Source organism: Takifugu flavidus, chromosome 2 (assembly GCF_003711565.1).
Source record: "Takifugu flavidus isolate HTHZ2018 chromosome 2, ASM371156v2, whole genome shotgun sequence".
NCBI classification, from domain to species: Eukaryota; Metazoa; Chordata; class Actinopteri; order Tetraodontiformes; family Tetraodontidae; genus Takifugu; species Takifugu flavidus.
Genome location: NC_079521.1, coordinates 13,405,506 through 13,419,709, shown reverse-complemented (window position 1 = coordinate 13,419,709; position 14,204 = coordinate 13,405,506). Strand labels below are relative to the sequence as shown.

Here is a 14,204-nt window from a genome sequence, read left to right as displayed (position 1 = left end):
CTTTGCCAACTGGAGGGGAAAAGACCTCTGTTAGGGCTTTAAACAGGCAGCACTTGAATAGAAGCGGATAAACAACATATGAATGGATAAGAAGAGCTGTGACACATCAGGAGCAGCTAGAGGGATGTGAATGTGGGACATAAATCCCTCTGCACATGGTCTCATCCGGCCCTGGAAAAATGATAGAGATTTGGATGATTTTACTGGAATTATCAGAACCAAAACATCAATCTGAAAGCCCCTGAAGTACCTGTAATACCTTATCAATTCACCTAAAACTGATTGGTGGTAAAAGGCCTTCTAAATTTTATTCCTGGAATAATTTTTATTCGTTAAGTTCAAGCTTTGTTATCAAATTGGACACCCAAGTCTCTGCACTCAGACATGGATGTCTGACAGTATACAGCTGGGTTTACACACACACACACACACACACACACACACACACACACACACACACACACACACAGAGTTCTCTGAGTGCAGGTATCTGCTGATGAAAAAGTGTGTGTGCGTATGTGTGTGCATGTGTGGTCCGATGAACTCAACTGGTCTGGCAAACTGAGTCTCAGTCAGCCAGCCAGCTCTGAGCGCTGAGCAATAAAAGGAGACAAGTTCATACAGTTGCGGGCTTCTCAGACAGCGGGTGCAACCACAGAGAGTGACGAAGATGAGAAGGACTCTGTACAGAATCTCTTGCTTTGTGACTCTGGCGATGGAACTGAGCTGCATATCCGTGGCCCTTGGCATGTACAGAGAGGGAGGAAGTAAGGCAAGTATGTCAGTTACTTTTAAACTGATTTAATACCCCTTTTATAGCTTATTTAGTCTGCATCTTCAAACCTGAGGGTTTCTATATTTTCTAGTGATTCTCTGCTCAATGTTTCTCATGGAAAAAAATCTCAAAATGAATAGTTTCTAAACTTCTCTTTTAACCAAATTCAGCAGAGTAGGCATTTCTAAACCAATCCTACCTGATCCACCTTTATCGGATTTTCCCATTTATATAAATGTCTTCTCTGATTTATTTATGTATACAACCTGCCACACTCTCTGTACTGCAACACTGTGTAAATCTCTCCTCTCTTACTTTATCCAATCCTTTTAAAGAGATTATAAAGAAATGTTTTTTAGTTCTTGATTTTGTAAATTATGTATTATTGCATATCGCGGTACATTTATTTCTACATATTCAAGTGTGGTCATCTCGGAGCTTTGCAGATCTGTGGTATTGCAGGTCAGTGTAACAAAGGCTCACACATTTATAAAGTATAGCTGTTAATTATTTTACTAAAGTTCCATTTTCACAGCGTTTCTACCCACAACACAACACAATCAATGAAGTGGAGGTGATGAGGTAATTTACTGCAATGGGCAGGTGGTCAGAGCACCTCTCCTGTTACCAACTCTGACGGGGCAGGAAGGTCCCACCTCAAAAACGCAATTCGACGAGGATGGGATTCGAACCCACGCGTGCAGAGCACAATGGATTAGCAGTCCATCGCCTTAACCACTCGGCCACCTCGTCCTAGTGGCCGCTATCGGTACTGTCCTCATTCCATGGACAAATGGTAGGACTTAAATTTCACTGCTCGAAAATGTGGACTTGTGCCATAAGCTGCGTCCTTTCTCTCTGGTTACCAGGTGGGTCTCAGATGGATCTCTTAGGAGAGCCAACTAACATTGTGATTCAGACGGAACCATTTAAGGTCATGATTCACTGATTCAGTCTTCCAGGCAACGGTTATGCACTGACCATCAAAACATTAATAATGTGTTGTCTGCTCAGCCAAGTATTTTAGAGAGGACCAGATCAAATATCTTTGCATCAGTTTTTTTTCCAGAGAAAACAGATCCTCAGTGACAAACCATCAAGTTATATTTTGAACTGAACTGTTTAGCTGTTCACTTTGCAGATGGATGTGTCTCTCTTCAGTCCTGGGTTAATTTGGACTCATCTCTATAGTCTGTGTCAGTGGTCTGGTAGGTGTCTGATAGAATAGTAATGTGTTCCCCAGGCTGAAGTGGATTAAGAGAAAGACAAATGTGCCACTGATAATCACATTTTGGCTTGGATTGACATGGGAACAGGTGCTATTACCAGCAAATGTGGTATCACCTAAGCCTTGGAATAAGCTCCCACACCTCAATCACACATTTCAACGCAAAGTTAAAAGTTCATTAGGATTGAATGTTGGGGATTTGTGCAGGTGATGAAACAGTGGGAGAGAAAGGTGCGATCAGCCTCAAGTCTGGATGAGCTGCTGAGGCTCACAGACTTCCCCGACTGGAAGTTGTGGAAGTGTCGTCTCAGGCTGCAGCAGCAAGAGAACAGCTCTTCCTCACCGCCAGTGGGCTCCCATCGCTCAACACGCTATGCTACTGAGTTTTACAGCCCGGAGATCCTTAAAGGTTGGATTTTTGACCTAGAGACCATGCTAGGAGTATGAATCTCTGGTGGTCATGAACATTGTCTGCCTCTTAGCCATAGATGAAGAATGGCAGCGTACTCAGTGCATGCCCAGGGAAACCTGTGTTGATGTGGCCAAGGAGCTGGGCACAGATCCCTCTATATTCTTCAAGCCCCCCTGTGTGGCTGTCCACAGGTTTGTTACCCTTTCCTGAAATTTAAGCAGTGATTGTGCTTATTATTGGCTTGCAGCCTTGAATTAATGACATAACTTATTTTCCAGATGTTCCTAGCTGTAGCCAGCTGTTTGTAAAATATTTAGGCCACAAATGTCAATGAGGATGATATTTCTGGCAGATCCTCACACACAGTTTGAGATCATTCTTTTTGGTCGCTGTCAGGTGCGGTGGCTGTTGCAACCAAGAGGGCATCTCCTGCAGAAACACAACAACAGTGTATGTGAATAAAACTGTAAGTCAGTCAACAAATGGATAATTATGATGGGTAGTTCTTATCATGCTCCTATTAGGCTTTTATTTTTGTGCTTTTTTTTGTGTTTCTTTGTGCTGCAGGTCCTGAGCGTTATTACATTCAAATTTGTACCCGAGCCAGTCCTAATAAAAGTTGCGAATCATACAGAGTGTAGGTGCATGGAACCTGCCATAATACGGCGCAACGCTCAACTCCACAGGAGCAATGGGTCAGTACAGCCCTATCCCCTGTTCTTTCTCAAAGGAGATTTAATGTTTGGATTCTTCTAAATTATCTCTTCTTGCAGCTGCTCTCAAATGCTACAGCTGTCAAAAGACTCCAGAAGACTGTGTGCCAATGGCTTGATTTGGGACTGTTCCACAGACAGATGTGTACCGTATCCCTCGAGTACATCAGGTGAGCGTGTGTGTAAGCATAGATAAAGCCAACACACAACTGGCTAACGACACTAACACCATCCTGCTTAGATTTTCCACTCAGCTCATGGATGCCTGACTGCGAGATAGACGTGGAAAGCTGCGACTGTCTTCCCCCACTCGCTCCGACTCCCCAGCCTCGACTGAGCCATCGCTGTCAGCTCAACTCGTCTGTTTGCGCCAACAAACATCAGCGCTTCGATCAAGTCTCCTGCAGGCAATAAACTGATTATTTACTAAGAACTCATTCTTGGAGCACACACATCTGAAATCAAAGTGTTTAAGAATGGGTTTAGTGCAAACAAGTCTATAGCATATTTAATAACATACGCACCTGCAGCTTCTGGTACAGCGAAGGCTAACTTAGCAGTTTTAATGGAAAATTTAAGTTTCTCTCACCTTCACAGATGCAAATGGTCAAAGTAGAAGTCAACCTGGGGAATTCGTCACGACAACCTGCTCACCAAGGATTCTTGAAGGCAGAGAAAAAGGCTCATAATTTATTTACACTCCTATTTATGACCATTGCTTTAATTAATTAAGAGGTTATTAACTTGCATGGCCTTGTCAATGGATTTTTTTTTATTAGATTATTTTTGTACTCTGAACTTGTTTTGAATTCATTGTAAATTTAACTGCAAATGATTGACATCAATAGTGTATAGGATATTATGATAAATTATTGTTAAGGATTGACATACATCTGACATATATTATATTATATTATATTATTATATTATATTATATTATATTATATTATATTATATTATATTATATTATATATATTATATTATATTGATGTTTCCTGCAGGCATTGCGTCTTCCCTAGTTTGTGTTTTTGCAGCCATCAGGTTATAAAGACCTGCTACTGGCAGATTTACATGTGTGCTTGATGGATTTAATTGAATTGAGGCTCACTGACCTTTTACACGCGGATGTCTGCGCTGTAATCACCTTGAGACAATTTCACTGCATGGGCGACCTCCATCCCGAATGCACGCACACATAAATTGTTTGGATGTTTGTAGAAATTGGTCGTTCCCTTTAACACAGCTACAATTGTGTAGCGTCCCCTGTGTTTTACAAAAGATGTTTGTTTTCACTTTGGCAGTTTCTGATGGGATAATTGTTGTTTGAAAATATTCATATTGAATTCATAAAAACAATAAAAACCCATTGAAATGATGTAAGGTGCAGGTGTTTGGACCTGAGCATGACTATCAAAGGTTGTGGAATACGTGACTAGACTGTAGATAAACTTCTCACAAAACATTTGTAAATGTCATTCATATACTGTTGTTGCTATAGTAACAGTAGTGATATCACGTGTGCATATTTTGTTGGAACAGTTAGAAATTGATACACTGCGAACATTTTAGTATTGAATTATTCATTCCTTATATCATCAGCTCTATTTATCAGCAACTTTATTTATAAAGCAGTTTAAGAACAACCAGAATCAAAGTGCTTTACATTAATACGAATAACTGATAACATAATGACAATAAAACATGCAGCGCAATTGTGTTTTAAGATGAGTTTTTAAAATGGACAATAAAGGCGCTTGTCTAAATTATAATTCATAAAATAACCCTAACCCTAACCCTAAGTCATTCCAGAGTTTGGGGCTGGCAGCAGAAAAGGCTCGGTAGAGTTTCCTCTTAAACCACTGTACTTCCAGCTGATCAGCTGACCTGAGGAACCCAGCTGGCGCGTCGGGATGGAGCAACTCAGAGAGGTAGGGCAGGGTGAGACCATTTAAAGATTTAAAAACAAATAAAAGAATCTTAAAATTAACTCTTAAATGCACAAGGAGCCAGTAAATGGGATGAATGTGATCCCTCTTACGTACTGCAGTCAAGAATTGAACGGCAGTATTTTGCACCAACTGACAACGTGTTACAGATTACCAAACTGTTACCAATTTGCTGATCCAATTTAAAAATCACTGTCAATCTTACAACCTAAGTTGGAGACTTTGGCTTCAAATAGTGTTCGAAGGGCCCTAGTCAACAAGGGGGATGCACAAGAGCAGCAGGATCAAACGCCATAACATCAATTTTTCTTTAATAATTTCTTCTTTTTTTTTAAAGTTAGCGCATAACCAAGCTTTAATATCAATATCAATATCAATCTTTATTTATATGGCACTTTTCATACGCTAGGTAGCACAAAGTGCCTCACAAAGGATAAAAACAGCAAAGAGAACAACAGAATTAAGAAAAGGACAGACACACACACATGCATACAACACACTTACACACACACCCACACACATAAACAAGCTGAGGCAAGCTGAGACATGGCTGGGCACCGAGACCTGAGGCGAAGGAGACGCCACCTTTGGCGTCTCTTAATGTGAGAAAAGCAGGCGCCCTTAAATGGATCCCTGTGGGACCCCATATGATAGCAGAGCGGAATGGGACTCAGAACCACCACAGTTTGCACACACAGTTCTGTCTGCCAGATAAGATCGGAACCAATCCAAGGTGCTACCACAAATGCCCACTAGTTTCTGCAACTGAGCCACAAGGACATTGTGGTCCACAGTCTTAAGGGTAGTTTAGGTTAGGCCTAAACTAGGCCCAGCAGGACAATAATCACGTAGTCTCCCACTTATTTACCAAGAGGATGTCATAAAACACTCTATGCTATACAGGGTTTAAAAACCACACTGGAAGATCTCCATGACATCTTGCCCATCCAGAAATGACTTCAACTGAGTATTAAAAACTTTTATGCAAAAGGTTTGAAAGTGGTCTGCAGCCCACAATCAAGACCAGGTTTCTTAAGCAGGTGCAGCACCGCAGCATGTTTAATACAAACGGCAGCAGAAGACAGACTGCTGGTAATAGCGGTAGAAAATTCAAAATGTTTTCTTTTCATTCTTACCAAAACACAATATTTATTCAATATTTATAGTTCCAATCTGACAAATAACCTTTTCTCAATATTTCACAATAAAATTGCCTGCCACCTTCTTCCTCTTTGTTTATGGAAACACCTTTCCAGCATATATAGAATGATACTGCCACCTGTTGATCAATGATCTATAGTGTGAAAATGTGTGAATACGCCCAGGGCTGCATGGTGGACCAATCTGGCAATTGTCCGTTTTTAAATTCTAAAATCTTCTTGAAGTGTCATTTCAAGTATTAAAGTTTTTTAAAGTTTTAATCAGGTTTGTCATATTAATGCAGATTCAATTACAATAGCCGTGAAAGCCAACAAATCACATCTTATCCTACAATTTTTTGGAACATAAAATATATACCTTCAATTTCTGATTGAAATATATTTTTTAAACAGAAAAAGCTTTTTGGTGCCTGTGCAAGAACAGAATTCCACAGACAATCCTACTTTAACTTCTTTTCACTTTCTTTATCTGACTCCTGTACCAGGGAGCTGCAGAGGTCTGAAACCTGAACAGAAAATAAATTTGTGCTTGTGGCTGTGCTAGTAGATAAAGAGAAACTATAAAGAGGCCCCAGTGTCCCCTCATGAAGTATAACTCTAATTCCTTGTAAAGCAGCACTGGCACCAACTGTGGGAATAAAACTGAGGTAATTTCAGAGGTCTGATGTCCTTTGATAGCTCTGACACTTTGCATTGGCGTTTCTGCTCAGTGAGCAGGTACAACACCTACGCACCACGGCGACCTTTAAAGTGGCTGAGGAAGAGGTTTGGGAGAGCTTAAGATGTGTTGAAACGGAGACTTTAAGGTCTACCAACGGTACAAAAACATGTCACCAAAGCCTGACATCATTCAGAATTTTGTTTTTATTTTGTGCTGCACATTTAGTGTTATAATCTTACCATGTTTAAATGATTAAGTGTGATATAAATGTTTGGATAGAATGGTTTACTTTTTTCTTTTGTTTTATTCTTTTAAATGAATCTGCTGCAACATTTTCTATGTTCATCATCAATAACATGTCTTTCCCTCTTCATGCAACAAATTCTGAAGGAAAATAATCATGTATCCTTTTGAAGTCTATTACCTTTTTTTTTTTTAAGAAAAAGCTTTCTATATCTACTTAGAGATGTTGTTTTACCAACATTCACATTAGATGATTTATGCAGAATTCCTTTATACACCCTGCTTTGGGTAGTCTTTATTTATTTATATTTTCTTCTGAAAAAATGTTCCAGACCATAAACTAGATTTGTTTTGAGAATGGAGGGAAATTGGGCAACACTTCTGTGCAAAAATAGCAAATTAGGACCTTCATGAAGAGACTGTAAACCCAGCACTGCAGAACAATCACATGCAGTAAACACAGCAATAACACTATATGGCCCATACATAGTGCTTAGGATTAGGAGACTTTAGCCAACGCATGCCCCAATAAGATGACACAAACGATTTGCATCTAATTTTACTTCTTTATTAGTTTCCACATACGAATATCCTGTGTACTAGTGGCCTCTTTCAAAGATTTGGGTGGTATCTTAAATCCGACGCAAAGCTGGTGAAACTGGTGGTGTTGCTATCAACTGGTGTGCACGGAGGTCTGAAGTGAAGGAAGGGTGAAGCTGTCTCTTCTTGAATTCTCCATCTTTTCTAACATTGAAATTGTCAAATATTGCTCAGGAGCTGCTGCCCAACATCGACATTGTTTGGATTACAGTGGTTGTGGATAAGATTTGTGTGCATCATTTGAATTTCACTAGAGATCGTCACATTGATTTGATGCTTTATGGTGGATTTTTGATGCCTCGTGTTCGCATCACAGTTGAGATTTATTGAAGAGGTGTAGGTGTCTGTCAACTTTTGGTCATTCACGTGACAGCTGGTGCACCTACACCTTTATGTTTCTCCTCACAGAAGTGCAAAAGTGCCATTTAGGCATAAATGTGGTCTAAAATTTAAGGAGAGATTTGAACAGATATTCAGCTGATCAACATTTGTCTTTCAAGCTTTCACTTAATGAATATGAGCTGGTGAAAAGTAATTTTGCTCCACGTTACATTAAACAAACAACAAACTTAACTCCAATACAATAAATGATTGTCAACAATGTACTAAACAGCACATATATAAATACCACACAGGACAACTCTGAAACACAGCTGTGAAGGTGCAGAGAACCAGCCAGGATAAGATACCTTGGCCTAGGTTATTTATACATACAATCCTCCTGACAGCGCCTCTATTATGTTTGCTACTCCAGTATAATAATAACAACAATAACAACAACAACAATAATAAATGAAAAAAGGCTAATATTACATGTGAATCCATCAAACATGTTAGAAAAGACTGAAACAAGCAATAGTACGAGCTGCCAAAAAAGGTTTTTTCTTTCGTGAATCTGTTGTTATCAAGGCAACATTCTTGAAAAGACAGCCTTGATACGCGGGAGCATCAATGGGTCTACAGCAGAACTGCTGTTACCATAATGTTAAGATTACTGCATCACCATTTAGCTGTAAATGTTGACAGAAATGAAATGGCAGAAAGAATCACAGCGGAAGAGACCATAATAAGGCAGCTATCGCAGCAGAACCATACATTAGTACAGCACAAAAACAGACTATGTGAATCAAAATTCAAATAAAACATGAAAAGCACAATCATTTTCTTTCTTTCTCTTTCTCTTTCCCTGTCTCTGTCTCTCTCTCTCTCTCACACACACACACACACACACACACACACACACACACACACACACACACACACACACACACACAGAAACACACAGACAGACACACTCTCACTCACATGCCCACAGTTTTTACACACAGTCCTCCTGATACAGCCACCGGCCATTGATACTAAGTGATGCCACGGAGTGATGCGTGCTGCGGACGGAGGTCACCCGTCCGGTATAATTGGTGGGGCTCGGTAATGGACGTTTGAGGACTGTACGACAGCAGCAACAGAGGTGTTGGTTGAACTGCTTCTTGAAGGTTTTGCTCATCAGGTACAATGCAAAAGGGTTGAGGCAGGAATTGGTGAAGGCCAGGATACGAGCAATGATGCTGCCCACAAAGTGAACCATGGAAGTGTCCACCTGTTGGAGGGGCAGCATGCAGGAAAACCTTAACTAAAATCCAGGAATAAAATGTCCCCTTTGAAAACGAGTGAATTTGACCTACCTTAGAATAATGATAGGAGCGATACAAGTAGATGACATGACTGGGGAGCCAGCATATTGCAAAGAGACCGACGAACACAAGGACAGTTTTGGCCAAGCGCTTCCTTGACTTAACCTGTAAAATCAAACACCAGGGTTCCACCAAATTAATCTTTCATGCTACTTCACAAAAGGAGCATTTAAAAATTAAACAAAAGTGCTGTTTTAACAGACAGACAGACAGACAGACAGACAGACAGACAGACAGACAGACAGACAGATAGATAGATAGATAGATAGATAGATAGATAGATAGATAGATAGATAGATAGATAGATAGATAGATAGATAGATATAACACCTGTTGTTGTGCGTGTGTGTTCCCCTCCACGGGCAGGTTCGAGGCACTGTGCATCAGGCTTTGGGCGATGAAGGTGTAGTACACCGTAATGACCAACAGGGGGAAAACGTAGAAAATGAGGAACGAGGCCATGGAGTGGATTCTGGGGTGCAGTTCCCCAGCATGAGGATAAGGGGCACATGTAACAAAGCTCTCATTTGTGGAGGTGATGTTAAATGTGTGAAGGTCCGAGAAGATAGCCTCGGGGATCGCCAGAACCAGGGACAAAACCCAAATGAGCGCTGCTCGAAGGAGAATGCTGCCAGTGGTGCTCGACGTTTGGATGTCTAGGGGTTTCACAATGGCCCTGTACCTGAGAGACACATAGATCTGAGATGTTTCTCATTAATTTGCATTTTTAAGTTTATAGTGCAACCACTTAAAGCTGAACCTTTTCTTTGAAAGAGACAGTGAACCAACAAAACCAGCCCAACAAAAAACATTATATTAAACATGAATCACTACATAATTACACTGTTTTAAAACTTTGAGTGACATCTTGACCAGAACATCAGCAGAGCTGGAAGATAGTCTGCCTTAACCAGGCATTACATGGATGATTATTATTGCTTCAGCACAAAACTAATATTGAGCGTTGCTACTTTAAAAGGGCAAAGGGTACAAGTCTCATTCTCTGGTTGTCAACCACACTTAGATTCAATATTGATGCATATTTACGATTTCACACATGGGATATTACAAATACAACCATTTATTGCCTGCATTTGGAACACTATATTATTCACTGATAAAATCTTTTACCCTTGATGTTTGATGATAATAATATAGCTTTCAATGTCCAATACAAATCATTTTTATTTAAACTCCATACATTCATGCAGAGCAGAAACTATTGATTGTCCTTGGGTGTTGGTGTGCTGCACCATAGATTATAAAGGCTTGGATTACGTAAACCTGAGTCAAAGTATATTTGATGCTTCACTTGACTTGGTGCAGGTTTGTTATCAGATGGTCCACTGGAGGAGTCATGAAGTGAAATCAGTAACAGAGAAAAGGCTGAAGCTGAAAGGAGAATGTTCTCAAATGTCATTTTAAGCATGTATCTTGAAGGCATCTGTTGGACTTGTAATATGGAAAACGTTGAGGAAGCAATATAGGAAATGAGGCTCAAAGAAAACAAGCCTCATGTCAAAGATAACATCGTGAGCTGAATATGCGAAGGGACACAGTCTAATGCTTAATTGTATTTTTTGAACCTGTTGACAAGACTCCACAAAATATTTTTTCTTTTCATTTTTTTAATTTTTCATGGGCCCTCTGTTTGCACTGCCTCAGAAAAGACGTTTTAAACCATTTGAAAAGACATTCAAGGATACATTTTCCTTGCGAGAAAAAATGGATTCACATCACTTTTGTTTTGAAACCGCTTATTCAAATATTTGTCATTTGAAAATTGAAAATTGAACAATTACGTTTAGATAATAGGCATATCATCCAAAAGTTTATTGTTTTTCATAGATTCCCTTGCTTGACAGCAATATTTTGGCCATAAAAGTCATCTAAATTGGCGTTGTATATCGTTTGATGACTGGTGATGCAGTGGCGACCATCTCCATATCTGTTGTTAAGGTGGCCCTGTGAGGCGCACAGCTCCTGTGCGTAAAAATGCCACAGATTAAAACCCACACGTTCTTTACTATTAAATAGACCAAACCAATACTATTAAAACGGGTGCACTTTGACATTATCTGTCACAGTTGTTCTGACCTGTAAATTGTAACCCACATCCTACCTGTCGGCAGACAGTGCCGTGAGAGTGAAGACAGAAACTCCGACCGAAGTGAGCTGAATGAAGGGGATGATTTTGCAGCCCACTCTCCCGAACAGCCACTCCTCTGTCAGGTAACGGCTGGCATCCACCGGAGCGCAGGTCACCAGCAGTACAACATCTCCCAGCGCAAGGCTCGACATGAAGAGGTTTGGAACATTGCGGGCGCATTTGGAGGAGCAAAATGTCCTAATGAGCGTGATATTGCCAATAAGTCCCAAAGCAATGATTACACTGTAGACAGAAGCGATGGCAACGCCTGCGCCGAACATGTTCCCAAAAAGATTCGCCCGAAAATACAACGCGATGCGAAACGTTCGGGTACAGATGCGTTTACTCTCTCCCCTCTGTCTCTTTCTCTCCCTCTCTCTCCATCTCTCTCCCTCTTCCTCTCCCTCTCTCTCCCACTCCCTTATAGAGAGGTATAAAAAAGCTTCCCTTTTCAAAGAGACGCAACCTTGGTAGTTTGACGCATTCAGCATTTTTTGATTCATTCACAAAATTGCAAGTTTCCGTCAATATTCCACGTTTTAGACCTTGAGAAGCGGGGGCGTAAATAGCCCAGCCAGCTCAGCTTATCATCACATCTTAACAACAGCAACATCTTCCACTGGACTACAGTACCCCCAAAGTTTAAGACGGAAAAGCACCTCAGGGAACCCTTTTCTCCGAAGAAAACTCTTTATACTAATACCCTGAGAAGGTTTGGGCTCAGCAGTTGAAAATGTATGCAGTGCCTGTTTAAGATCAGGACCCTGATGTCATGTCCGATGGCATCTCACACTGAGCTTATGGTCCAGAGATGGCCGAGGGTGATTAATTACACCTTAAGCATGATTAAGCTGCGGGATGGTGATTTCACACACTGGCGGATCTCTTAAAGCAGCTCCGAGTCCTACAGTGACCCAGAGATTCTCTTTAGAAAATGAAGCCTTTATAGGCTCTTGAGTGTCGGGTTAATGGAACTTCACGGGTGCCACAAATGACAAAGGCTTTTTGGGCTATAAACAGGCTTAACTCAGGAAGTAAGACATGAAAAGCCTTTATTTGTAATCCACTGAAATTTCTAAATGAGATTTTCAAAAAATCACAGGAACACTGATGAACCAGCAAAACCTAATTTTCCAGGGACATGGAAGGCACTGATGTTGTGTTTTTATCCTGAGCTGAATTCTGCATGCTACCATGTATTATATAGAAAAGAAAGGTGTTGTTACATCATTACTCTGAACGGAGATGCAGACACAAGGTTGCCTGCAGCGCCAGAGATGAAATTGGTTACTCTTACAAAATAAACTATAATGACAAAAAAAGCACAATGGACTATATTGTCCAGCTTAAAACAAACAACCTTATATTGAGTTCATGTTTATATTTATATAGCGTCTTACAAAGAAAAGATCTTCAATGATAATCACTCCGTGCTTGTTGTGATTGCCATTTGCACAGTTAAACACACCATTTAAAAGATCAATCATGCTTTGCGCACCACGACATGTCACATCCAGTCTCTGAACTTCAACAGGATGTTGATTCATTTACCATAAATTGTGACGGCCCACTAGATGGCCTCCCGTCTGGGTTAATATTTGGAAATGGTGTCTTTGGCTGCGCTTGGTCTGGTGTTGTGTTTGGCCTGCAGATGGAGCTGTCTGGAGCTGTTTGGGAAGCCACCACTCCAGGTGTGGCTCATTAACCTGATGAGCCAGGTGATGGCTTAAAACCCGTGTTCGGGGACGGAGATGGGGCTGTAAATTTCCCCGTGTGGGACAATAAAGGACCTGAATCTGATCGGGGCGAGGGTCAGCTGCGGCCGGGCGAAATTAGAAACCCTGCCGAACGCATCCACTTGAGAGTGCCAGTCTCGTTGGATTTTGTTATACCATGTTGCACCTCATGCTTTCACCTTCACCACTGATTTTTCACTTTAGTTATTCAATAAATCCCTTTTTGTTAAAATCCTTAGAAGTGCGTGGTCTCCCCTTTTATGTTGTGGTCATTCGGAGCCAAGTGGCCATGACAAAATAGAGGCATTATAGGTGTGGACCGAACAAACTGCTCACCCCCCCCCCCCCCCCCATCTCACGGAAAATATGTCTTTTTTGAACGTGATTCAAGTATTGAAGGCAACATACATGTCAAATGCACTCAATGGCATTATTAGAAGGCAATGTGAATAATGGAAACCTTATCCAAAACACATTAAACATAACTATTTTAATGATAAATTAACATTTTTACGTTTATTCTAAGAAAGCTGTTGAGACCTAGATGAAGTCCAAAACATTCAAATCAAAACTGGTGCCTGCCATCACACCATATATATCTAATTCTTTAGGCTATAGTGAGACTCTTTTATTTGCAGCAATTGTGGGAAAGTATTTACCAGAGAGACGAATTGTGTTATTGTGTGTGCGTGTGTGTAGGGGAAATAAACCCCGGTTAAACCAGTATGACAAGACCAAAACTGCACCACCCACACCTACGACGGAGTGTTGTCAGTTGCTAAAATCCCACTCCCCCCTCCCTCTCTCTCGTTCTCTCCCATTGGTTTATTCGGAACATAAAGCAATTATGCGTTAAAAGTAAATAAATGATGAGGATGAGGATGATGCTA

General features: G+C 40.7%; 2 protein-coding genes and 1 non-coding gene across 4 annotated transcripts; 1 reads left to right on the top strand and 2 right to left on the bottom strand.

Moving 5' to 3' along the window:
* The first annotated feature begins 496 nt into the window (after nucleotides 1-496).
* Nucleotides 497-4,026, top strand: vegfd (vascular endothelial growth factor D). Of its 2 annotated transcripts, none has more exons than XM_057019505.1 (8): nucleotides 497-772; nucleotides 2,211-2,412; nucleotides 2,486-2,606; nucleotides 2,812-2,881; nucleotides 2,983-3,110; nucleotides 3,189-3,298; nucleotides 3,370-3,535; nucleotides 3,726-4,026. In XM_057019505.1, exons 1-8 carry the CDS (start codon nucleotides 671-673, stop codon nucleotides 3,742-3,744), a joined length of 918 nt encoding a protein of 305 aa, XP_056875485.1. In that variant the 5' UTR covers nucleotides 497-670; the 3' UTR covers nucleotides 3,745-4,026. The 2 variants fall into 2 exon arrangements, with proteins under 2 accessions (XP_056875485.1, XP_056875492.1); XM_057019512.1 differs by having other exon boundaries at nucleotides 629-776.
* trnas-gcu (transfer RNA serine (anticodon GCU)) lies at nucleotides 1,447-1,528 on the bottom strand. Its single transcript has one exon. It is a non-coding gene; the product is annotated as a tRNA-Ser (tRNA).
* A 3,664-nt stretch (nucleotides 4,027-7,690) lies between the features above and the next one.
* On the bottom strand, nucleotides 7,691-11,950 carry grpr (gastrin-releasing peptide receptor). Its single transcript, XM_057019491.1, has 4 exons — nucleotides 11,552-11,950; nucleotides 9,760-10,111; nucleotides 9,421-9,534; nucleotides 7,691-9,335 (listed from the first exon to the last, which is right to left on the bottom strand). Exons 1-4 carry the CDS (start codon nucleotides 11,857-11,859, stop codon nucleotides 9,057-9,059), a joined length of 1,053 nt encoding a protein of 350 aa, XP_056875471.1. The 5' UTR covers nucleotides 11,860-11,950; the 3' UTR covers nucleotides 7,691-9,056.
* Nucleotides 11,951-14,204: the final 2,254 nt, after the last annotated feature.

Bases quoted from the DNA above. Each gene is read 5' to 3' on its own strand.
- vegfd (XM_057019505.1), top strand. From the start codon at position 671: ATGAGAAGGACTCTGTACAGAATCTCTTGCTTTGTGACTCTGGCGATG. The intron at 2,413-2,485 runs GTTGGATTTTTG...TCTGCCTCTTAG, and splicing joins CAGCCCGGAGATCCTTAAAG to CCATAGATGAAGAATGGCAG. The intron at 3,111-3,188 runs GTCAGTACAGCC...CTCTTCTTGCAG, and splicing joins CAACTCCACAGGAGCAATGG to CTGCTCTCAAATGCTACAGC.
- grpr (XM_057019491.1), bottom strand. From the start codon at position 11,859: ATGTTCGGCGCAGGCGTTGCCATCGCTTCTGTCTACAGTGTAATCATT. The intron at 9,535-9,759 runs GTGTTATATCTA...TTGATTTTACAG, and splicing joins ACACACACGCACAACAACAG to GTTAAGTCAAGGAAGCGCTT. The intron at 9,336-9,420 runs GTAGGTCAAATT...CCCCTCCAACAG, and splicing joins GCTCCTATCATTATTCTAAG to GTGGACACTTCCATGGTTCA.